The sequence below is a fragment of the Schistocerca cancellata genome, chromosome 3 (genome assembly GCF_023864275.1).
Source record: "Schistocerca cancellata isolate TAMUIC-IGC-003103 chromosome 3, iqSchCanc2.1, whole genome shotgun sequence".
In the NCBI taxonomy this organism is placed as follows: domain Eukaryota; kingdom Metazoa; phylum Arthropoda; class Insecta; order Orthoptera; family Acrididae; genus Schistocerca; species Schistocerca cancellata.
The window spans coordinates 207352458-207380189 of NC_064628.1; the positions used below are offsets into that span (position 1 = coordinate 207352458).

Consider the following 27732-nt stretch of genomic DNA (forward strand, 5'->3'; position numbering starts at 1 on the left):
TGAATGACAACAGCAAACTGCTTTTACCCCAGAATAATATACATAATTGCCCTAGAATTTGAAACATTACTGAACAGACAAAATGTCTATGGGCATCAAAGCCCACCCCAAACAATAAATAATTTTAAAACCCTCTTTACATAAATCTTAAGAACCATACAAACAATAAATTGTTTACTGAGAAAAATTTCCACAGAAGCAGGACACGTCCTAAGATATAACAGCAGAAGCAACTCACAATTTCTCTTTCTGAATAAGATATTAAAAACCCAGTGCAATAAAAGGCATCGTTCAACTATTACAAAATTTCAGTGACAACTAATGGCACATCAGAGGTGCATGGAAGCTACAACTCAGGTCGAGCCTGAATCAAAGCTGAAAGGAATGGCTGAAGAAGGAAAGACGGATGCCTCAGTGTCACCACAAACAGATAATAAAAGGCTCAACCCAAAGTTACAGAAGAACTGGAGTCTACTGATAAATGCAGCAACCACACTATCAGTTACAATTCAGACTGGCCACTGCCAAGGCCTACCACTGAAATAACAACATAAAACCACATGACAAACTGGGCAGAATCCAGAGTAATAGAATCATTAAGACATTAGAACAATTTCAAAACAGGGATATGGCCACAATGGACCCACAAGCCATTCACATTCAGAATTAACCACTTTAATTATCTGCACTACTTTGTCATTGATAATATATGCAGACAGGCTTATTATTGCCAGAACAGGAAGTTATAATATACTCAAATATATAATAAGCTGGTCATAGTGCTAAATCATGCACTTGTAACTTAATTCATAAGATAACCCCAGAGCCGGTTAATTATACTATATATATATATATTCCATAAATACACACTTAGTAATTACAATATGGCAGGACTCTAGTACAATGTAAATTTTACATCATTAAGCCTCTGCTTGTTTACCTCTGAACGCATTACCTAAATACCAGCAGACAGCCAGAAAATTGAACCTGTGGTTATTTTGGAGTTCACAGACACGCACTTAGATATACATTCCTTGCTCGAATCTCAAAAGCTTCCAAAACAGGAAACCTCATTCACACAGATAGCCACTGTTCAATAATTTGTGCACCAGTGGTCAACACAAAATGGACAACATGGGCGTCCAAACACTGGGAGAGCCATTAACTGCAAACAGCATGAAATTCAATATACATGTATACAGCAGGGCTTTAAGAATCTGAATAATTCCCACTGTTTGATTCTGTAGCATATCTGGTTGCAGGCTGATACATTCCAAAGCCACTTTCACATGTTCACATAGTTTAGCAACACAGACGAGACCATCGCCTTATCACTAGACGCAGTACACACTTGCCAACCACATGTGCATCTCCGTCCACAGCCCCACTACCCACATGACAGAAAGAGGCAGAACATGTGCAAAGAGCAGCCGCTGACAACCAGACTGCGCACTGGAATGCCAACCAACCGACCAAAACCAGCACTCTCCCCACAGTGTCGTGCACTTTAATAGCTGAAATATGAGCAAAGAGGAAAGCTGCAGCCATGCAATACATAGTCAATCACAGAGATCTTAAATGAATACAGAGAAATGACTGGCACTAATGGTGCCATTAACCATGCTCTGTCTCTCAATGGATCCATGGCCTCCAACAGAACAAAGCCAAAGCTTAGCCCTACTGTCCCCCAGGCTTCACTTGACTCAGATAAACCTGGAATTGTCTGTTGGAGGATACCTCTGTAATCTCCAGATTAACCAGGCTAAGTATCTTAATGATATGACAGGTGCCCCAGTAACACAGCCTCATCTTGCCCTTAATATCCTGGCCCATATGTGTGGACAATATTTTAATAAAAATGAGATCACCGATTTTTCTTTCAAAGGGGCACCTTCCCCGATTATACCTGTCAGTTTGTCGATGGTGAGACAAGCTGACATTTTGCCTTGCACACTCCCAATTCTCCTGGATTCCTACATGAACAAAATGCAAAACTATTGCCCAGGGAAAATTTGAAATGGAAGATACCTCCAGCATAATCAAGGATGAGACTGGTGCGCTGCATAAAATTGCAGACAAGAATAACTGGCACACTCAAATTGTTAGCAATGATAAATTGCACTGGCCTGGATATCTCCTGCACTGACAGACTACCCAATATCTGCCCAAACAGAGGTAACTCTTGCCCATCAGTGAGCCGACATCTCCGATCAACAGATTTAGGAATAGAAAATCTACATAAGTACAATATTTAACAATATTCCAGATACTGTTTTTGATCAAGTGAAATAGAATCACTGCAGTCCAGGAGAGCACTCACTGGCTCTTGACCTAAACGAGTGCAGATTTATGAGAGAGGAGGCATTGCAGCCGCTCGAATTACTTTACATTTCAGCGGCCAATACCTACGGTTTGCCCACCCCCTCCTCTTTAGGTGTCAACTCCTGGGACATGGGCCTGCTGTATCAGACTCTGATGACTGAAACGATCATCAGCACCACATCAGAAACAATGGAAAATTGTCTGATTGTGTTTACTGTCTTGTTACATGGTGTGCACATCCTCATTCTTACAATAAAGGTCACCCCTAAAGTCTTGCATTGCTCATCAGCAAAGGCAAGTGCCCCGGCCACATAAACAAGCTCTTGGAATTGACCCAAGATACAGGGTGACTAGTGAATGTAAAATGTGACCTATCTTGAGGTCACACCCCCCTCAATGAGACGATGAATAGCCTCCATTTCAGAAACTCGTGTCTCCAGTGCTAGCACAGCTGTGTGCACCCTATCAAGGTACCAAGCTAAAGATTCATTGTGTCCCTGTACATGCCAATAAATTCTTGCTCTAAGTGGATCCACATATGTATGGGGAGCTTCTGTTTTACCACCCATTGCTGAAGGTTAGAGATGGGCAAAACTGTTCTTTTCAGGGATTGGATCAGAACTGTTCACTCCCTGAAATGAATTAGCTCTTTTTCATGACTCACCACTCATTTACAATAGAAAATAAATGGAAGGCACATTGCCCTTTAAACTTGGTTTATTCCAGTACTATACCTGTATTTTGATCTTATTTGATCCTATTTTGAAGTAACACAGATAATGAGTAAGAATTTTGTATTGTTATTGAAATTTCCACGATATGACAAAGTTTTTGATTATTGATTTATTTTGCACTATCGTGGTTTTTTGGGTGACCGGAAAATATTGTAACTTGAGATTTACATTAACAATATATTTGGCTATAATGTATTAAAATTTCATTAACCTCATACAAATACATCGCATATATTTTTAAAGTGAACGTTTCCTTCCAAAGACGCCTAAAATCGCAAAATCCGTACCAGAATAAGAAAAAAAAATATAAATTTGACTGTAAAACGAAAGTGCTGCATATAGCCTTACGCAGAATAAAACAAGGAAAATATTGGTGTATCACATTTTGCGATACGTTTATCGGTTCGCTCGTAATTAAAGCGTAAATTCGAGTGTCCATAATAAAAATCCTATAGTAAGAGGAGTCATCAGGAACCTAATCTAATCAGTTTAAACAAATAAAAATAAAATAAAAACAATTGATGTATACATAACATAATAATGTAATATACATAGCGGTATTACTACGAAGAACAATATCCAGTAGAGACGAACTCCGATGCAGAAGCACTGAGTCGAGCAGGTCGAGCCGCGAGCTGTATTACTGCATGAGCTGAGACCGCAGAGACCAGAGTGACACCTGAGTCACTTTGCTCAACGCTCTGCCTAGAGTCGAGATGGTGGGGTGAGCATTGAGCGGGCGAGTTCCGAGGGTGGGGGGAGCGGTGAACTCACCCGCTCCGAGACAAATTGTCCGTTCCCTTGCGAGCAGGTTGTTGCAAGTAGTTCCTATGCTATCCGCTAGGTGGCTCTCTGTCCTGTTGCTCGCATCAACTGCCCAGAGGGCAGGACGTGTGACTGAAACGATCGCCGACAGAGTGCGATGCGAAGTTAAGCTGCGGCAGACGACGCACAGAGACGGCATGGCATATGTGAAACACAAAATCCAATGGGGCACTGCACAATGCAGGCAGCCAAGGTAGAAGCAGGGCAGAGGCCGGCGCTGGCTGTGTTGTGTGGCGTGCACTGTGCTCTGACCAGCAGAGGCGCTGCTGATATGCTCCGTCTCTCTCTCTCTCTCTCTCTCTCTCTCTGCCGTGGGATACGTTTGGAGCTACCGTTCTTTTTTTCTGAATCACTGATTGTTCACTCCTTTGAAAGATTCAACTCTATGAATTAGTTCAAGAGCGGATCCCCCATCTCTACTGAAGGTACCCCAAGGGTCCCTGCTCTTGTAAAACCTCTGAAACAATTATGCTTACTCCCCCTCTGGTCATAGGGTAAAGAAAGAACAACAGAACCAGGTGAGGAACCAGAAAGGTATCGGCATGAATCTGAAGCTGCACAAGTAACCACAGTACAATTGGATCTGTAGCAATGTATCCACAAACATTTCTGTAATATCTTTTATTAATGCTAATAATGGGTTAGGCAAATGAGCAAACTGCTCAGATAAATTTCCTACTGAGGGTGTTGTGACTGCTGTGGCCTGTATTACTGTGTTGGGTTCCAAACCCAAACCTCCCTCCCCTAAACTGAGAGCCAACAGGCAAGTCTGCAAAGCACATACTGATTCACATAACTAATTATGAGTAGCTGTATCTAGATCACTGCAATTGACTGATGCTATATCAAACAGAAAACTACTAAAGTGCACAAGATGTGCCTGAACTCTACAGATCTGCCATCAGGTAGGCTGGGTGGACTCCAAAAAGCTAACAGTCTGGGATAGTTCAACAACAGCTACAGAAATATGTGAGAGAAACTCACCAATATTAGTGGAGGTAGCTGAAGAGAATGACAGTGGCATATGGGCTGTGGAAGGGAGGTGGGCAGCAAGATCTGACACGCTTCCAGACAGCCAGAAAATTGAACCTGTGGTTATTTCAGAGTGCTCAGACACACACTTAGACATACACTCCTTGCCCATATCTCAAGTGTGTCCAAAACAGGCAAACCTCATTCACACAGGTAACCACTGTTCAATATGTTGTGCACCAATGGTCAATACAAAAAGGACAAGATGGTCTTCCAAACACTGGGAGAGCCATTAACTGTAAACAGCAAGAAATTCAATATACAGCAGAGCTTTAAGAACCTGAATAATTCCAACCGCTTGATTCTGCAGCACACCCATCCCAAAGCCACTTTCACATGTTCACATCACTTAGCAGCACAGACGAGACCATTGCCCTCTCACTATACGCAGCATACACTCACCGACCCTACGCATGTCTCTGTCCGCAGCCCCACTGCCAACATGACAGAAAACGAGGAAGAGCATACACAAAGAGCAACCGCTGACAACCAGACTGCATACCAACCACCTGACTGCCCAAAACCAGCCCTCTCCCCACAGCATCGTGCAATTAAATAGCTGATAAGCAACCAAAGAGGAAAACTGTGGCCACACAATACAATCACAGAGATCTTAAATGAATACAAAGAAGCAACTGGCGCCAACAGCACCATGTGTCAATCTATGCTACCTATGCAAATTTTTCAACACCATTTCTTACACAATATGACATCAAAAATACATTTCCAGAAACAAGATACAATATCCTCAAAGACAAGGCCATTCTATTGACAACTGGTGTGAGGTACAGTAGCATCTAACAAATTCACAGCAAATAAATCACACATCACAGTAAAATGTGCCCAGACAATCATATAGATACACAGTTTACCCCCTCTGGCACCAATACAGCATGTATTCTTTATGCAAACAATAGTAAAGCTGCCAAATAGCATCCTGCTATAGAATGCCCAAGAATCTTGCATCTTTGGTTGCAGTTCAGCAATGGCTTTTACAGATTCTGGAGAATGAGTAACTTCCCAACCCACTGTGTTCAAGAGGTGTTCAATTGATGAAAGGACTTGGTGATCTTGCTGGATAGAATAGTTGTCATACACCATCAAGAGCATATTGTGTCCCATCAGCTGTATGTGGATGTGCATTGTACTCCTAAAAATCACATCACCTTCCTGTTGAAGAAATGGCTGCTATGCAGGGATAACATGTGCAACATAGTGGTCACTTGTTGCTTGACCCCTAGCAAATTGCATTTTTGATGATTTACTCTCTTTTCCAGCAGCTCAGTCTTATCCTGTAACTTCACCTGGTCCTCCACTACTAACAAGGGAACCTCCCCATTGCACTCCCCTCAGATTTAGTTATAAGTTAGCACAGTGGATAGACCTTGAAAAACTGAACACAGATCGATCGAGAAAACAGGAAGAAGTTGTGTGCAACTACGAAAAAATAAGAAAAATATACAAACTGAGTAGTCCATGTGCAAGATAGGCAATATCAAGGCTACTTTGAGCTCAGAAGTGCTGTGGTCCCATGGTTAGCGTGAGCAGCTGCGGAGCAAGAGGTCCTTGGTTCAAGTCTTCCCTCCAGTGAAAATTTTAATTTTTTTTTCAGTTTATGTGACAAACTCTTATGTTTTCAACACTTTTTTGGGAGTGATTATCACATCCACAAGAAAACCAAAATCGGGTAAGGTAGAAGAATCTTTAACCCATTCGCCAAGTGTACAAGTTACATGGGTCAGTAACATATTCCTGTCATGTGGCGCACATGCCGTCACCAGTGTCATATAGAATATATCAGACGCACTTTGCTGTGGAGGAATTGGTTTACCTATGACCTTGCGATCAAATGTTTTCGGTTCCCATTGGAGAGGCACGTCCTTCCGTCTACTAATCGCACAGTTTACCGGTGCGGTCGCAAAACACGGACACTAAACTTATTGCAGTGAACATAGACGTCAATGAACGAAAGGACAGATCATAACTTTGCGAAAATAAAAAAATTAAACTTTTCACTGGAGGGAAGACTTGAACCAAGGACCTCTCGCTCCACAGCTGCACACGCTAACCATGGGACCACGGCGCTCCTGAGCTCTAGTAACCTTGATGTTGCCTATCTTGCGCATTGACTACTCAGTTTGTATATTTTGCTTATTTTTTCATAGTTCCATACAACTTCTTCCTGTTTTTTCGATTGATCTGCGTTCAGTTTTTCAAGGGGTATCCAGTGTGCCAACTTATATCTAAATCTGAAGGGGGTGTGATGGGGAGGTTCCCTTGTAAGTTGTAATCCATCCACTACATTGCATGGAGATTGTTGTTAACAAATCATCAAATATAGCTTCTAGCCTTGCCATTCTCTCCTTTACTTGATTTGACACAAGCTTAGTCTCCTTGCCAACTACTCTCAAAAAATCATTAATTCCATTCATATAATGCATGCCCCTTGCTTTGGCCCCAGAAAGGTGGCTCACATTCCAGGAAATTCACTACTAACTCAAACTCAGAGATGGACAACTAAACGGTTTTGATTTTACTATTCACATCCTGCTCTCCCACCATCAACTGCACTGATTCATCTCTGACCTGCCAAAGCTGCTGGCATAGCTCCACCCCCATGCTTGCAGGGACCTGCCCTCCCCCCCCCTCCCCCCTCCCCCCATACTCCCACCACATATGAGTGCTCCTCCTTGCATAGCCACACTATGCCCACCATGCTACTGGCAGCCATGTGTGTAACAGTATAAGGGAAGGCAAGACACAACCTCTTATTTGTATCATAATGCTACCTGCCAACTGGCCCCACTCTGGCACAACACATAACTACAATCAGCTACCAATTGTAGTGTAGGATTTGGTTGGAGTGGAGTTTGGGCTGGGGTTGTGCAGGAAAGGGCTCAGTTTTACAAAGAATTTATTAAACATAAAATATTCTTTTTGACAGTAGACAGTAGAGAAATGGTAGGAAAACAGAACTTAATTTACAGCCCAATACAGTTCTGTAGTGCATGGCTCAACAAGAGATTAGCAACATAAAATATCTTTAGCACAATGAAAAACAAATTCCAGCTTGACTTCATCTCATCAGACAGAATGAGGCCAAGAACAATAATGGTTACAACAAATGGACCCTGGCCACAGGCAAGAAAATGAGGATAAAATTAGCTTCTGTGATTAAGCTCATATTAACAGATTTGAAGACAATTCTCTGACTTAATTAGGGCTACTTACATTAGCATTCAACTAAATGTAGGTCTACAACCACTCCCATCACCAACTACTCACTAAAGTAAAGCTACTGTCAATCTTCCACAGGATACTTGCTGAAATTTCTCAATAAAATTTCCTGCAGGGTAGAGTGTTGTACCTTAGAACACTTTTCAAACTTTCGCCTGTAATAGAAGTTTATTCACAATAACACAAATTTCCACTTCCCATGAGAGGGAAATTTGTTAAGATAGTAAAGAAATTCAGTTTGTTTGCAAATATTACATGTTCCTCAGCAGCAGGCCTTCTTCCATTTTGATGTAGAGGATGGTGCATGGCCTACAAAGTATGGCTGAAATGTCCACACATTATTAACTAGTTTTAAAAATATATAGAATTTACTCACCATAAAATTCTGTAAATGGAGAATTAACAACATCCTCCAAACAGCTTTAATTAATTATACAGCACATACAGCTGTAGAACTTATAACATTTACAAATTCTATACACAACACAACCTCATCTCTCACAACAGAAAAAAAGTAGAAAATCCTGGAAACTGCTTATAAAAGTTTCTTGTGTGCATTTATTCATGTGTCTAAAATCAGTCACTACATTGAAACTCCAATTGGGAAAATCATGTGTTGTTAGATACTCTATCCTTCAGGTACACCACGGTCCTTTACAATATGATATACAAAATATATCACTCTCACAGGGTAAAATAACAAGATGATTTTCAGTAAAATGGTATAAACAAAGTCATACTCATGGTGTGATAATAAAATCACCTTCTCTGCAATTATACATACAAAATTAATCACACTCATGTTATATAAATAACAAAATCAGTATCAAATTTAAAGAAAACATGTGCATGCTGAACATGTCATTACACAACAAGCATGGCACACTGCACCTGTGGACCTTCTGTGTATAGTATTACTGATCATCTGCTGTATTCAATCCTCACCCTGTGCACTGCATCACTTAACCAACCAATATACTGCTGTTGGCCACTAAAGCATCTACTTAGTGTCCTTCTGTAATCTGGAAGCCCCTGCCTGCATCCCCATTGGAATTGCCACCCTCTCACCCAGGAAATGACACCAACTGCCCTATTGGTTGTTTTTGTCCACACAGTGGCCATGCCTTGCACTAACCATTAGTGAGGGCTTAGAGACAGCCCCCCAGTGTACCAGCTTGGAGAAGGCTTTCCATTCTTCACTCTTCACCAACAGATTGCAATTGTTCACAGCTCCTTCCACCTCCAATCCAGCAGGACTCAGATCACTCATGAGCACAGGGAGCCTGCCATCATACAGCACCAGTATGACAAGCTGCCAATCATAACTCTGGTCATGAGGGGCAAAAAAAAAAAAAAAAAGAAAAAGAAAAAAAAAGAAATAGTGCTGCTCGATCTAGCACACAGCACTCTATATGATAATGGAATGATAAGATGCCTGACTAAGTGGCACAGTGAAAAGTATTGTCTGCCATGCATTTCACATGGGATTGCAGAGTATGGAAGTAGGCAAAGCACTACAGTTCCCAGTTTTGGCATATGCAAATGAAACTAAGTAAATACACTCACAGAAAACTCATAATTCTGAAACACTGTGCAACCTTTTATGGTAAAGTGTTTCCATGTTCCTAATTCTTTGTGGTTAAACCATGTTTGCAGATTTGTGATCAAGCAGTTACTCACAGATTTCTTCACAGCAAGTGCACAAGCCACAAAATGTCATTCTAAGAACTAGGCATAGTGTTCTCATACCATTTTAAATTCCATCATGCTGAAAAAGTCTTCAGTAATCTGTTGTTGTATCTTAAACTAACCAATGTCCTACAAAGCTTTCATGGCATCTGCTTGAATTTCTGTTGCTCTGATGCCTGATACTTTACACAAAACCATTTGGATTGAGTAAACTTACTACTTCCATCATATTTTGGAAATCAAATATGTCTCAATCTTCATGTAAAAGAAATACTAATCAAATACCCAGAGCTGCAGAAATAAATATCAAATGACTGAAAGTCACATATAATTTACAGAACCAATTCACTTGCTATATTTTTCATAGTGATTCTGTCTGAATCTTGTACATACGTAAATGTAACACAGGCTCTACTGAAATTGGATAGATGAAAGATATACTCACCAAGTGCAGCAGGAGAACAAACATATAAAAGGTATTACAGTTTGCAAGCTTTCAGAGCCAGTGGCTTGTAACAATACTGCTGGGAATGGGAGCAAATACAATTATTTAAAATTGCTAAACAGTAATGTTCACTTTGAAATCTCTTTGAGTAGTCTCACCAAAAATGAATAATAAAACAATTCAGAACATTATGTGCTTGTAGTGAAAATTTAAACTCAAACTGATGAGAATGAAAATATCAATAAAGTTTTTTGGTGACATAAATTTGGTGGTAGAATTTAATAAGAGAGATCTTGCCACATTATGGAAATCAATGAAAGTTCACGAGTTGCAATGACTTCCTTTATTACTGTGTAGGTGGTGTGCAGCAATGAAAAACAGGTGTTACAAACTGACTTCATCTAGACTACCTGAAGACTGGTTACAATCTGTATAACAACAATGCTGTTGCATGACTTAGTAACAATCAATAGTATTGTTTAAGATGCAAATTTACAAAATTACAATAGAAAATTAATTCCCAGAGATCAACTGTGGACAGTGTAATTTAAGTACATTATTTGCTGATGAGAATATTTAAACAGTTTGCCAAATAAACAATTTGGAAGTGTGAAAAAAGATAATATGTTGAAATTAACAATGCAATTATATTTCATTAATGTATAAACAAAATATAAGTTGCATCATTTTCCTAATATAAATTCTAGATACAAATTAAATATGCTTTCATTTAATAATAGACTAGTCACATAGTTAAAAATGATTGCTAGGGTTGAAAATCAGTATATGTTTACATTTCAAATCAATAACTGCATAATTTCTCTTTAATTACAATTGATGTTGAAAGTATTTTACATTTCTGACCTATTATACAGCAAACTTTGATAAAATAATGCATATACTGTAAATAGAATATGAGGCAAATATTAATTCTAGTGAACATTGGTAGCCATTAAAGAATTTAGCTAATTGGTGGCTTCAGTGTCAACAAAAAATATTTCTACAATTACAGAGTCTGAATATTAAGAATGCTTGAATCTGATGCAGTCATGAGCTTTTGATTTAGCTTCTAACCAGACTCTGTTAGTAACTGCTGTGTAATTCACATAGTAATTAGTATCAAATTGCACTATTCAAATGTCTGATAATATTTTATATGTGTATCTGAGGCTTAAATGTCTCTTCAATGGGTATTCTGTACCAGGCTCCTTCTTCTGGCAGAAGTGTTGAAGGGGAAGGAAGAAGGGTGAATGAAAATGACTAGTGAGCTTAGGAAAAGGAAAAGAGTTTGGAAAAGTCACCCAGAGTTCTGAGTCAGGCTAGAGTTATCTGATGGGATGAGAAGGAAAGTCTTTCCTGCTCATCAGGTCTGGTAAGTCTCCTCTGACCAAGGGTTCTGTGCAACATTTCCAGACTACATCCCTTTTCCTGAAACTTAGGAAAGACTGTCCTTCTCATCCTGTCCAGTAAGACTCCCTGACCTGACATTCTGGGTGACTGTTCCACTCTCTATCCATTTCCCTTCAACCCTTCTGCCAAAAGAAGAAGACACTGACTCTGAAGGGTGTAATACCTTTTAACATGTGTGTTCCACCACCACCACTTGGTCTGTGGATTTTTTTATCCATCCAGTTACATCTCATTTTCAAAAATAGATTATTTTCATTGATATACAGGCTCTGATAATCTATTTTACTCAAGGGAGATGAGATGTCAGTCTGATCCTACAATATTTTGCTAGATCAAGTCAAGAGGACTAGAATACCAGCCGCTTTGACCAACTGTTATTACTGTTTGCTGGCCATTTTCTAAATATTTGGAGATTTTCTGACATAATTAGTAACAAGTAGGATATAGATACCATTTCAGACAGGGCACCATATGCAAGTCCAATACAACTGGAGTGTGGTAATTGTCCCTTCAGTTGTATAGTAATGAATGTTTCACTTCAGCACCTTTTCATCTCTTTAGCATGTTGTTCCGCTTGTGGTGACCATTCATGCTATTTAGATATTTAAGCGTAGAACCATAATTTTTCTAACACACAATGTTCTACCATCTAGTGATCTCTAAAGCATCAACAAAACATCAATTACAATGATAGGTAGCCATTACTTAGCATTTTATATAGACTCTTGATTTCTACAGTTCCATCATTTGCAACAGAACTCTCTGAGAAAAACAATGAATTCGCAGATAACAAATTAAAAATAACTATGAGTTTATCTCTTAGTGCAGACAATTTTATTTAAAGGAAAAGAGTTGTGACACATCCATTAATATAATAAACATATAGCATAGTTGCATGTGTGTGGAAACAGAGTGCCTAAAATAATTGCTAAATTTGTAAATATCTTGTGATACTGGCACATAAAAAACTTTAACTTACATCTTACAAAACTGCTTTTGAGAAACTGTCTTACAAATTTTGTGTGAAGATTAAATAATGCAATCTGTTTAACACCATACTATTTTATTAGATCAAGTGCTGTTGCTGTCACTATTCTCTTTGCTTACCATACCTTGTCAATTAGATCACAGTTTTGATCATGGAATAAACAAAAATGTAAACTAGTTTCAAAAGAGCACTAACAACTAGGACTTGATGGGGATTGTATTCCTATGGCCCTACCATGAATGCAAGTAATGTGGAACACAAAAATAAAATTCTTTAATGAAACAAAAATCCAACTTTGAACACCTAATCTGTAAATCAATAAACTGAACTATAAAAGCTCTAACAATATTTTTTTATTGCAGACCAGTACAGCAAGGAAGTAATACCTCTGTGCCTTCTGGTTACAGGTGCTTCATCACCACTACCTCTTCCACGACGTCGTGGTAGTCACATAAGACGTGACAATGCTAGACATGCATTTATTGTCCTAGATAATGATAATGGCAACAATGATAATGGTAACAACAGTAACTTAAATAATAACAACAACACAACCAGAAGTGGAATGCTTGATGTTCCTAGGGGACGAGGAGGGTGGGTACCCTCCTGGTATAATGCTCCAACTTCTATTTAAGAAATAATCGTATAGTATATGTAGCTCTCTCCTCATTTGTGAGATGAATATCATCATAAAAAATTGTGGATGTTGAAGTAAATCAGTATTATTTAAACTGTTTCTATGTTAAACACAATTCTCTAATGGAAAGTTACAAAAGAAATGTAAATTATTATCACACAGAAGTAAAAAGTCACAGATACAGTTTAACCTGTAGTTCTGATTTATCATTGTGGTGTATAAATTCTATGAAAAATGGATATAATATATGAATGAGAAACAATGTGGTGCTGACAGTCACGTAGGTGTTAAAATAGAGTTTTTGACAATTGAAGGGTTGTACATATAAAATGTATCTCATACTTATAAAATCTATATGAGAAAAGACACATTGGTGAAATGTAAATCTTCAGTATGGTACTGTTTGCTACTGAGATTTTGTTGTCTGAGATATTATTCATTTAATTTTTATGTAATTTCCGTTTTTTTAGTACCACACTGGATAATTTAAATTATTTTATCAAGATATTACAGTTCTGATACCCCACTCAGTAGTACTGAATACAAAGGAAATAATTTAACTTTTTATAGCACTTATTTTAAGGATTTTCATACTGATTCCATACGATTTTCAGCCATTTCTCTAATGTATATGACCTACAGCACTTGAAGCTTCCACAATTAATTTCAGATCAAAGCAGAACACGTTATCACAAAACTACTGGTGACCAAGTTTGGGCTGTGTGTTCTCTCACCACTAAAAAAACTGATTCAGGTTTTTCTTCAGTGAGAAAACAGATAAGCATTATGACCAAAGCACTGAGATGAAAAATGTGCCACAGTCATCAAATTTAGTAATGTGATTTAATGATTGCATTTGTCTTTTATTACAATTTATTATTTTGATAAGGCAAAAAGTTTCATAGCAGGCAGTGACAAAATTACACAACAACTTATTAGACAGTAATTCTTGCATTATATAAGTATTATAATTTCTATATGAATTACATTTCATATTGATGTTGGGGGACCAAGAAGCTTGTGAAAAGTAAAGATGTGTGTCATATATTACAGGGATATTTTCAAATTCATGCCTTCCACTAACATATCGGTATGAAGTGCTATTATAATTTCGTATTGAAAAATAGACCATTAGAGATGTAATGAGTAAAAATGTTATTTGCATATCACCCAAAAGTAGGGTCTAACATGAAGACATGATTCCCCTCTTTCATGAAAGCTGTTGAATTGTAAATCAAATAGAAAGAAAACTCTAATTATCTGGGGAATGACCATTAGCTATTTCTAATAAACTAGAAAAGTACCATATTAACGTTCTGCAGATGGAACAGCAGACAAGCAAAAATTTCTTGGACTTCACTATTAGTCTACATCTCTCTTAAAGCATTGTCTAAATACTTAGTAGCTTCACAAGTCAATGCCATTACACCAACAAGAATTACAATACCGCAATGCTTTTAAAAATGGATCAGCTAGCAGCTACACTTTATAGAGCTGTTTGAAGTACTCATCCTAAATCAATTATAATATGACCCTTTTGCAGAACATTTGAAGGATTTAATGAGTAATCAAGAAAAAGTCAAAATGTGTGTCAAATGTGCCCATTTATATAGAACTGCCTACCAACAGACATAAAGACTGGCAGTAGTGGGCCTATAACAGATGATAAATATCCAGCTTTTCTTAGCTGAAATTCCTTTTGTTCACATCTATTATGGATAAAAGGAAGGTGTGAAAGAGATGGCAAAAAGAAGTTATAGTACTGAGTATGTTATTTAGAAATATATGTTATGAAAGAAACAGTGCATTTCTCATTTATTACCAACATCCTACCAATAAACGTTTGTGATTTCCCATATGTTATGTAACAGCTCTCACACCAGTTGTCTTAAAAGTAGAAGGATAATCTACAAATCTATGGCAAAAGTATCAGTATTTTTTAGAAGGAGTGAAATGAGTACATATAAACTGCATTTACAGATCCAAGAGTGCATAAAAGATTCCAAAGAAACAATGACTATAGTAAATTAAAATGCAAAGCACTATGTTTATCATTCAAACAAACAAAAATTTACAGGCTGAAGATTATACTATGAAACATACTGTAAGAACTTAATGTGTGCAAGAGCTTTGATGCATTCTCCTATATAACATTTGCTGTACTTTCTGTGTAATCATAATTTCATATAATGTAAATTCCTTAAAATGATATTGTGAGTAAGCTATTGCCACATTTGATGTCATACCACTTGAAATAATGAATGAATAATAAAAAACTCTATATCACATTTAAAATTCAAATATGAAGGGCTGCTGTTTATTGAAACATATTACAACCTAATACTCGTACAAACTCTGATAACTAAACTCAGTGTAAGAAACCAAAACACAATTTCATCAGGCTGTCAATTTTCCCTATATGACGAATCATATTCACACCTATTCAAAAAGTGCATAACGTTGTCTTCTTGTACTTTTTTGAATGTATTACCCTTTATCATTTTTCTGACTTATGTGAAACAATTTTAAGACATCTTTCTTCATTGCAATACCAATTAGATTTTTTATATCATTTTAGCTCTTTAAAAGCCATGAAAAAATAAATTCTCCAGAATTTTTTTTTTAATTATCAGAGCTCCAGAGAAATGAGTAAATAATGTATGGTCTTCAGTCAGTCATAAAGTTCAAAAATCTCATGTACATAGCTATGGAAAATACCTGAAACATCTCATTAGTTTCTCGACAGTATGGTCCTGTGTGGCCTGTTCATAGTTTCCAATCTTTCTTGTTCTTTGACATGGAACATTTGATTTGAGATTGTGGAACCTTGAGAAAATATTCTGAATATTTTTAATGAATCATTATTTATATAGGAGAAAATAAAATCACAGTACTGTACTCATGTCCCGAACTGATCCTTCCATGTACAAAACATCTTGCCACTTATTCCTGTGGAACTTCTTGGACTGTGGTTACCATATGCTACACTCATAAATTTAAGTCTCCTTATTGTTATTGCAGGGAATCTGAGCAAGCAAATTGTCCAACGTAAAAGCTCAAAATAATTTTCGTACTGTCTATGAAAGTCAATGTTTGTGCAGAAGTATTCAGACTAAGTCTATTTTGCCAAAACCATCAAAAGAAAAAGTATTTTTATTTAAATGTTTCTGACATCAGTAGTATACATTCTTGTGCTGTAGCAAGTGTCAGGACACATGGAACTACAAGTGTTCAATCAGTCTGGAAAAATACAAAATTCTTATTTGTATTTCATTTTTAAATCACTTCCATTGCTAATGCAGCATACGGCCATTAATTATCCAGTGTTCATAATGTAATATGGTAAGAATTAATTCTAATGTTTACAATTTCTGCCTAGATTAAAACATATTAGCTGTCAAACTGCAAAATAATAATGATAGATTTGTCCCATTTACTGCAGGTGCCTAGTTTGTGTGGTGAGAAAGTGAATGCTATGTTACTTGGAAGAAACTCTAAAATAATATCATCAAATTTCTCTATTTCATGAACTTTAATAAGAAAATAAAATAAAAGAATATTTTAATTAAAGTTCATAACATTTTGTAATCTATGATGTTAGTGCCTTTAATTTACCCCACAGTGTGTTATTTGGATGTAAAGCATGAAATGTATGTATTTTTGTTCTTCTTGAAAGGAAATAATGTAATTCTCAGATAAATATAAATAGTATTTAATATGTTATCTAAGTAAAACTGCCATTCATCAACTTTAACTGCCTGAGAACTGCCAAAAGTTAGCTGTAATGACTTCAGGTAGAGCTTGAAGTTAAATATATTGTTAAAACAAAATAAGTCTATTAAAGACTGAATAGCAGAAAATGTTTGAATTTAAGTAGTTTTTGAAGAGATTTGTCATCTTTTTTTAGATGGAGAAAATGATTACCACTAAATATATGACATGTGCTACCTTTTAAGTGGTCAATTAAGTAGTGATGAGAATAGAGAATGTCTCAAGTCTTGAGTCCTGCCAATGTACAGTATCTCTTTCTCTTTCCAACAAAAAAAGTGTCTACACAGCATCATAGAGGTGACCTGGCCAGCACTTAATTGATGAAATTTTTCTGATGCTATGATCATCACTGATGATGTCTGGTAAATCTCTCGTTTCGCATTTACTTAACGCTTGAATCTGCATAGTTCTTTAGGAAACAGGAACCAGACACTGGCTAAATCAATTACAACATGAAAGATCTGTAGGTGTAATTAAATATTTCAATGTTATCAACAAAGCACCACTATGTTTCAATAAATTATGGTTTCCTTGCATACAAGTAAGTTCAGCAGTAAATTATTGGATGAAGTATATGGTATAAACCTGAATAATGAAATCTTTGCATGTGTCAAATATAGAGAATGAAAAACATTAATGAAGTCTAACATAATGAAATCTGTTTTTATTTTCCATGCAGAAAAGAGTATTCTAATTGTGTTTCCTGTTAAGAGTTATGTGCTATAAAGTTTCATGAATACTTTAATCAAATTGTTATCATGTTTCTTACTGTTATCAAACTTGATACACTACACACTGTTACCACCTATTACTTTAATTACACTGTACTGAAAAAAGAGTCTCTGTAGAGATATGCTTGGCAATTGTATATAGAAATTCTGTTAAAACATTATAGGCATATATGCTTTTATACAAAAACTCACCTCTCTTAAATCACAAAGATCATTGGTTGTATTAGTGGTCTTATGTTTAGTTAAGGACAATAGTTGATAAAATTGTCAGAGAAAAATCTTATATCAATGAAGGCTAGATGCCATTACTTTTACAAGCCAACAAGTTAGTATTTTTCATTCATTATTTTATTAATTGTGAAGAGTAGTTCAGAACAGTTGTTTTGTTTCTATTCTTTGTATCTCATCTGTAGCTCTTAACATAAGAATGTATAAATTTTAAAGCTTTAATGTCAAATTAGATTCATCTGTAGTATAGCAGACAGTTATTATTTCTTTTTACTGCCTAAAGATCTTGCAGACATTATTGTTTTCATCTTTTGATTGAGGGACTGGAACATAAAGCATTTTCTTGAGTTACCTCCTTAATTTATCTGTACATAGACATACACATACTGCACAAAAGTGAAGTTAGTACTTCATATTAGATTATGACACATGCATATGAAACATCAAAAAACTAAGTGAATGTGTTATAGGAAGAAAACACAAAATGTCACAGTTTTCTCACAACATGCATGTAGCCAACTGAGGGATGGATATTGCACTCACATTAACATTTTTATATGAGTATAATCTTAGTATATTTTGTCACATAGAATAGGGCAACTGGATGTGTATACAATTCATTATCAAATGCAAATTATTTGACAGTTTTGTCAGTGTAGCCTAGTAAATATTTATTCTTCTTATCAGTACAATAACCATTCACCCTTTTCTTAATTTTTTGAAGTGTCTGGGAGAACTGATACCACACACATAATTAAGGTGAGGCTGGTTAATGGTCTCTTCAGAGCAGAGGCAGACCATGTTTAAACTGCCATAAGTAATGAGAGTAATGGGCAGGGATACTGTCTCAGTAGCATGTGCATAAGTTGAGAATTTGGTTCTGATGGGAGATGTGCTAGGGTAGTCTGTGCAGTTACAATGACCACTGTGCCCACATGGCTTAGTGGGCAGAACATCTACCTTGTGAGCAGGAGATCCAGGTTCAAATCACAATCTGGCACAAATTTTCAAATTTTCCCACTGATGTAAATCAATGCTCACTAGCAGTTAAACATGATTAATTTCTTTGTGCTTTGTTATAATGTTATTGTTAATTGCTTGCAGTCATTTAGTGCCTGACCTTTACACTTCAGTTGCAGAGCGAGAGTTTGGGCCATTTGCAATATTTAGTTGAGGAGAACTTTGGAGAAATATCACTAGAAAGGAAAAGTGGATGTGTATATCTAATACAAACATTTAAATAGTTCTGCAATAGTCTCTCAGTCTGGATTAATAGCCAAAGTAAGATCCACTTTTGAAAAGGTTTTTCTTGCCATATTTGATTGCAAAGAAATGTTGCTCACAAAGTAGTCTCCAGTTGAAACCAGCCATGTTTTTAACATGCCACCTCTGTGACTGAAGACTGGAATTAAGAACATTTGAAACTATTGCTGGTTCACCAGCATCCTCTACCAGTGTTGATAGCACATTTTATTACTTTTCTTTGCTTAATTTTTTTTATTTCCGATTGGTTAGGCATTGTCTGTGAACCATATAGAAACATACTATTAGGAAATTTTATATCATTTTTTCAATATCTAATAGGCCCCTCGTGAAAAGTGATGTTAACATCCTGTCATTCATAAATTTGCCCTCTGAAGAAAGTATTTTGTTTTTAGTGTTTGTTGGTTTTTGTTTTCAGTGAATACCTATAAATTCTCTGTGTATATCTCTACCAATGTCATCTTGGCTGGCCACTTGTTAAGCAAGCAAAATTCCTATTATTGCTGATAGACACATTTAAAAGCAGAAAAAAATTATTTTTTGGAACTGTTAGCTTTTTTCTTGAGGGGGAAAGTCAGGTAAAAAAATTTGGGAGGCGATCCAGGCTGTGCAGGCCCCAGCTGAAAGGCATTCAGTTGTTGTGGGGATAAGCAGAGGCAAAGAATATGATTTGGTGTAGCGGTATGATTAGTGCCTCCTTATCAGAATTATAAAATAAAGAGAGAACTTTCTCCAGTAACTGAATACTTATGACTTTCGTCTCATTTTGATACAACTGTAAGTAATTGTTTTTTCAGCTATCACCTAGTAGATAAAGGATTTAAATAATATAACATGAATGTACAGCCCAAATAGAAAGAAGGGCAAACTATAAGGTCACGTTTTTAGCCAAAGAAAAGAAAGAATAAATTAGTGCAAATCTAAGAAAGTTATTACTTGAGTAAAAGTGTGAATACATGAATACGAACTCAAACATATGTGAAAAAATGTAGCAAAAAGAAATAAAAACAATGGATTTTACTATGCATTACCACAAACCAATGTGAGTATAAATTTGTAGAACACAGTTGAAACTGAGCCTTCTGATTGCCCCCATATATATCAATTTGAACTTGCACTGCTATAGAGAGCATGAAATATTCATTACATGAACTTAAAAAATACAAATGCTAGTTTTGAGACATGTGAATTAATGACTGTATCATAAATTAGCTTGTGAAAATTATTTAATAGCTGATTACGTAATTCTTTATGTACAATATTATATTTTTCACAAAAAATGATACTGGAATTGAAAAAAAGTTATACATCGAATGTGCCATATCTTTCATCTCTGACAAAAGATGCATATTGTTACAATAATTTTGGGAATATGTTCTCAAAGATCACAAAAAGACTGCTACAAACTTTGCAAAAAACATAAATATTGCAGAAATTGCAGTTAATAATGCTGTATGGAGTATCTCCAAAAATGTGTCACATCACCGGAAATCTGTTTTTACCATTTGACATTTTTATCTCTTAACAGAGTGTTTCCGGATTTCCACTCTACGTGACAGTTTGCTTTCTGTGCACAATATTTTGACTAACTCCATAATCTTCTTCAGTTGCTAGCACTGGCAATATGCTTGCAGTGTAGACTCTGACCAAACAGTGACATAGCACTGTTATAACCTTCCCTTTATCACAACAGAATTTATTGACAGAATTACAAATGAAGTAACAGAACAACTCCAGAGCTGATCAAATCACATATAGAGTCCAACAGAAGAAACCAAAAAGAGTCTGAGAACAATGTTAATTATCCTGTACTCAGAGGTGTTACAGAATTAAAGTACAGTTTGCTTGGTGTAGTAACTGAAAAGAAGTGATGAACTTTTTAGATAAGTCATGACCACATCATACAGTTATAACCAATCATACAGATAACTTATCAATTAATCTAAAACTTGTGATGCCAGATGTCCCGAGCCTTGAAAGGAAAAAAAGAGAAAGGTGAGATTATAAATCTAGAAAGAAGAACAATAAATGAAAGGAGGCATACTCTACGCAATAGAAAAGTTGAAAGTAAATGACAGAATACAGCATTTAGCACTCAGATGCGTTAAAGCTGACATTTTAAAGCACTAAAGTAGGCAGCTACCTGTCTTAAGAACTATAATCTGCAAAATGCATAATAGCACGGCAAGATGTGCAGATGGGGGAAAAAGAATACAGCATACAGTCATGAAAAAAATGTAACATCACATCAAAATGGAAATCATGTGAAGAGATCAGAGCAGATGAATGAAGACCTCAGTTGTAAGATATGGTAAGGGAGAAGTTGTTTGTTTTGAGAATCTGTGCAGGGGGTAGAGTTTCAAAAAATTCTCATAAGTGAGATACTTCAAGAACATCCATTGCAGTTTTATTATTCAAATAAGTCATTGTTTTCAAATCTTTCTAGAGTAACGACATATCTTTAAATCACAAATTCTATCCAAAATCTTATTCTTCAAAATACTTCAGTGGCTACTTCACACTGTTTACTAGCAAACTGAGTGCATTTAACATCAGTTAGCACTGACTTATCACAGTTTAATTGCTGGTTGAGTGAAAAAAAAATTATTGTGACACCTCTCAAAAATACAAATTTAAAATCTTCACATTGTTTCAGTTTATGATACAAAGATTTGCAATATCAATGTTTGAAATAATGAAGCATAACATCTTCAAAAATTAATCTATGATTCAGTACAATTTTAAGGGTGGCCTTTAACATTTCTACCATCACATTGCCAAATAAATTCATATAAACAATGGTAAGGAACTCAACTTAATATTGATTACTTGCTTAAGAATTATTCACATTTAAATATGTAACAAATTTTGAACTACGCTTGCATTTAGGAACTTATTCAGGATCTTTATCTGAGATACAGTCAGCCACATCATACTCAAATTTGTACAAACAATTCCTAAAAATAATTTTTCTGGCATAAACACCACACACATTACTGCCACTAACAGCCATGTTTTTGGCACACGCAACTACTTACATGTGACATCCTGACAAAGTTCTCATTAGTGAAAATCTGCAATTAGAGATAGAGCTTCCCTTTCTTGGTTTTAAGTGGAACAATCAACTACTATGAATAAAGCACAGCACTCATGATATTTTACATGCAATTACTCTGTTGCTCATCAAGTGTCTCTTACCACTGTTTACAGCAAATTTCTTCAAATGAGGTGGAAAGGAATAAAACAAACAGAATGTTAATGTTACAAGTAGAAGGCATCAGTACAATGCCCAAAGCACTAACTTCACTGCAAGGTAGAGGTGGAAAGTGAGAGAAACACTCTGAACTCTAGATAAGTGCAAAAACAGAACAAATTAACATAGGCTACATCTTGGTACTCAAGTAGTTACGCAAAATGAACAACCAAAGTAGATAGACTTGAATATTTCAGGAACAATTCAAAATACTGAAGCAAGATTGAGAAGTGATATCATACACTGGAGCAACTATTTTTTGTATGGCACAGCCCTTTAAAAATGGTAAAAATAATGTGAAACTTGTTATGGTTCAGAGCAAAATTTAACACATAAATAAATGAGGAATTTACTAAACATGTTAGATGACTTCCAAGCCATTTCATTTAATTTTCGTCACCATATAAATATTAGAAAATGATGGCAGAACCTGCAGCAGCCCAGTTATACAGTATTGATATTTCACATATTTATGGCTCTTTTTTATTTATAGTTTAATTGGATGTTACAATGAGCAACATTTCTTTATATTCCTTTTCTACAGTTCTTTTGTGTATCAATAAAACAAGTTCATAGTCCATTCAAAATGTGTTCTTTCAGCAACCAGTAGATAAAACATAATGTATATTAACTCCCCACAAGAACTTGCCCTGGCAATTCAATCATTTGTTGAAAATCTGCTTTTAGCATTTTTAGTGGTTTCTGAAATATTTGAAATCTCAGTATGTGGAACAAACCTAGATATGCTACCCAGTATATGCTTTAAACAGGAATTCTGGATCATGATAACACTGTAGCACTGGTGGAGAGGAAGTACAAATGCATCTGAAAGTAACAGGAGTCCTCTAATATTTCCTTTGCACAACATACAACATGTGCTGGAAAGAATTAATTGCAATTTTTTGGTGATGTAATTGACATATTCTAAGGAATGCAAACAAATACATAATGAGAGCTCGGTAACACCACATAGCTCTACATATTATAAGAACATGGATGTAGGTATACAAGTGAAATTCCTCTCAAATAAGTAGGTGGTTTCCTCTGGGTTCCAGTTATAAATCAATTTGCTTCAGTTAAAGTATGATAATGCTTCCGTCTTCTGTTATTCTTTTGCATAAAACAACTGTGAGTATGCACAGTTATCTTTTAATTATTTTTTTTCATTTTTCCAAATTATCTCTCTTCTAAGAATAACTTTAATAGCTAACCAAACAACAGGAACTTCAGGTTGAAATACCTACAGTATTAGGAATAAGATAGATTGCTATTTGCTGTAAAGATGACCCACTGAGTTGCAGACAAGCACAATGAAAAGACTGTCATACATTATAGACTTCAGCCAAAGCTGTCTTCAGCAAAGAAAGCACACACACACATTCAAAAAGCTAACACACCTCACACACACATGACCACTAGCACTGACAGGTCTGACAGGAGTCATTCTGGTCAGAGCTGCCTGTGGTAGCACTCATGTGTGCATGAGGTGTGCTTGCTTGTGTGGATGTGTATGCATTCTCTTTGCTGAAGAAGGCTTTCACCAAAAGCTTCAAAGTGTACCAGTGTTTTTGTTGTGCTTGTATGCAACTCAATGTGTCATCTTTAATAGCTAACTACAGTTTGCTTGATGTCTAGCCTGTTGTTAATAGCAATAAGAATCTAAAGGGCATTAATCAAGATAAATATATCTACTGTAATTATAAGAACAGTATAGCACACTGTCACCTTACAAAAGAAGCCCTGAATGAACAACTTAAAGCAGATAAGCAAATAACCTTGTTGGCAGTATGAGGTCACAAGTGAGACAGTAATGACTTGGAGGTGCAAGGAGAAAAACTTTCAGTAATAAAAGGAAATTAAGTGTATTGCATATTATAATACTTGCAACAGATTCAAATGACAGTATAAATTTAAGAAACAAGAATATGACTTCATCCAATCTTGCATGATGATAAGGACAGACTTCAGTGACATGGAGTGAGTCAGACAAGGAATTCCAACATACTCAGAAAAGAGTGACAATCATAACGATAATATAACAAATAAATATGTGTGTGAAATCTGAAAAATAAATTGAAAACAAGATTTTAAAAAGCCAACACCAACTGGAAAAAAAAGCTACTGGAAGCATTCCTTACACACTACAAGTGTTGTTACGGTATGCCAGTAGCTATCTCCATAACACTGCTTCTGCAGTTTATTTGGTGATGAGTTTTCCATGTTTATATTAGACAGCATCTGGTACTGAGATATTGAAACTGATTAAAGTTTACTAACAGTCATGACAATAGCATTTTTTTTTGTAATTACTCTGTGTTTGTCAGAGTACTACAATGTCCCTGACATAGATGTACCAAGAACTAATATAAACTTCAGTATTAATTGAGGTATTTAAGAGATATGGAGGCTACCTGAAGAAAAGTAAATTTACTCACAACGGTTACTCACATGCTCTAGTAAGTTCGAAGGAATGTCTGAATATATTTCACTTGCTACTTTCTGTACATGACAGACAGTAAAGAGCCATTATGTCATCCCATAACACTGAACAAGAGCTTTCCATATTGTATCGAGATATGATGTTTCCCTCACTTTCAAGAATTATTACACTATTTATTCAAATAACTACTCTTATATGATGTTTCACTTCTTTCTATGATGTATGGTTGAAAAAACTTCAAAAGGAAACTACAAAGAAGAAAGTTACATATGTGTAACATTTAATGATGGTGCTTGAGATGTTATGCCATGTTTTGTACAAATTTTGCTTTTAGACAGCCATAAAAATAAAAAGAAAACTGCCATAAAATCTGTATTGGGAATGGTAAATATGACTAAACTATTTAAAGTATGAGAAAACACCCAAAAGACTAGCATGGAATATGAAGCTTTCACAATAAGTTTAAGAGTAAGGCACAAAAAGGTAAACATAAATGAAAATGATGACTCACACAACTCACATTTCAAAATATTATGTGGTTTAAAGAGATTACTGAAATTTTTGGTATGACTTCATTGATTGTGAGATCTGAATGACTTACTATTTTATTGATCACATAGTATCAAAGAACAGTACAATCAAGAAGACATAAATTCTGAGACAGAGATGCTGGACGGAGCTTAGTTTCATACAGAAAAATGTAGAATACTGCTGATAGACACATATAAAAGCAAGTGGGATTTATCACATTTTTCTAGTTATAAAACTCCATTCATTACTAATTTACTAAGGAATGAGAACACAGACATCACATTTACTGTCACAAACAAACTTCTTGTCACTAAAATTGAAACTGAAAAGGTCTTATAACACTACAGTATAAAATAACAGTGCAACAACACCATATGTAACACTGATGAGCTACAGCACCATCTGTATCCCCATTAATACCAATATAATGTGAGTGAGATTGTTTACTAAAAATGAGGACAATAATTCAGTTTGACAAGCATGTATCTGTATTTTTTGTGCCATAAATAAAGAGAAAATGAGACACAGTAACAAAATGTGAACCCATGATAGCAATTCAGTCATCTGAACATATTCTTTATTTAAAAATTAATATCATGGTGTGGTAATATTATGGATGAGAAACATACTGCAAGATTACAATTTGAAATGTTTTCAGAGTTGTAATTCAGTCAGTTTGTTTCAGCTTGTATAAGTTTGCAACTTTGAGTTTTATTTTTTTCATTGAGTAGTCAAATACCCCTCTCCTGTCAAAGGCACTCCAACAACATGCTACAAGAAAAGATAGATTGCACACATGATTTTCAGAGAAGACAATCTCTTACAGTCATTCTTTTCTGTTTTCCTGAATTTTATTTTTAACAAAATGTATTCACAAAAGGCAGTTAATCTACTCATACAAGATTGGAAATCTATGCCTGGTATAGAGTAGCCATGATTATATTTCTATTTCTTCCCACTGATAAATTATATTGCTGGCAGTATTTGAAATTCAACTGCTAATGAATAGTCAAATTGTCCAGTTTCCATAAAAAACAATGAAACTTACTGCTTCACTATTAATTTAACATTCATGTTTAAAATATAAATTTAAAATGGCAATTATTACAGATATATTAGAATGAAATAATGTAACATTAAACTAAATCTCAGAATTGCATGTAATTTCAATGTTAGCATATGTCAATGCTCATATGCTGTATGAATTAACTTGGAATTAGTATGGTACTCAATGAAATTTATGTCATCAATGTATTTAGTCAGATATGTTGTTCTTTATGTTAGTTTCATTTTACTGTACAGGTACTAGTTTTAGTTGAGATGATAAAAGTGTGAGACCTAATCCTTTGCAGCTGGATGTACTCTTCAAGACTAATGTGTAATCAATTACAAATTAGGTATGTCCTTTAAAAACGTATTGAAAAAGGTAAATGTTAACTAAAAACTTGATATATATACACTGCTGCTATTACATTTAGGAAAGTAATGATATATGTGAACTTGTTGTGTACCCAAACAAAACCTATTGCTGTGTTACTAGAGCAAGATTGTTTATGGGAGAAAGAATCCTACTGAAAATTGTACATGTAAAGTATTGACTATTGTATATGTACAGCAATTAATTATTGCTAAAAGTTATGTGTGTTGAAATAATCACTCCCTCTCAATGTAATGAAGCATCCTGTTTCCCTGTATGTTGATGTATCTCCTTATGACTAATAGAGTAACTGAAACAAAGCAGTTCTTCAGATCCTGGTAATAGTAGTACTACCACTTTCATAATTTCAGTTTGATAATACAGAAGTTTTCAGCATAAACCGTTCACATTTTGAGGATGCCTGTTCCAGACATCAACGAACACTTCATTTATAACAACAATCTCATAAATATGTTTGAGTCATCATGTGAAAACAATATCAAACAAAAGACAAATGAAAGAAAGATAGGCTGGTCAAATCCTTTTACAGACAGTCCAGAAACTGCTTTTGTTTCCTGCTCTGCAGAGGAAACTCCTCTCTCTATCCTGTTTATGTATAATATTATTTATATGAGAATGCATAAACCCTTCCAAAAAGCATTTATTGTAGAAATCCCTACCACAGTGTATATACATATGACAAAATATATGTCTATATTAGTAGCTGTATTGTGTATTTAACTAACCTCACATAAAAAAATATCCTTTTCAGAACCTAA

The 27732-nt window shown here is 35.6% G+C and overlaps 1 protein-coding gene across 1 annotated transcript in view; it reads left to right on the plus strand.

Annotated features, from left to right (window-relative positions):
- The window catches only part of LOC126176225 (uncharacterized), a 58143-nt gene extending 41195 nt beyond the window's left edge, over positions 1–16948 (plus strand). The window contains exon 6 of the mRNA XM_049923369.1: positions 13090–16948. Within this exon, the coding sequence (XP_049779326.1) occupies positions 13090–13316 (227 nt within the window). The 3' untranslated portion in view covers positions 13317–16948. The remainder of the gene's footprint in view (positions 1–13089) is intronic.
- Positions 16949–27732: the final 10784 nt, after the last annotated feature.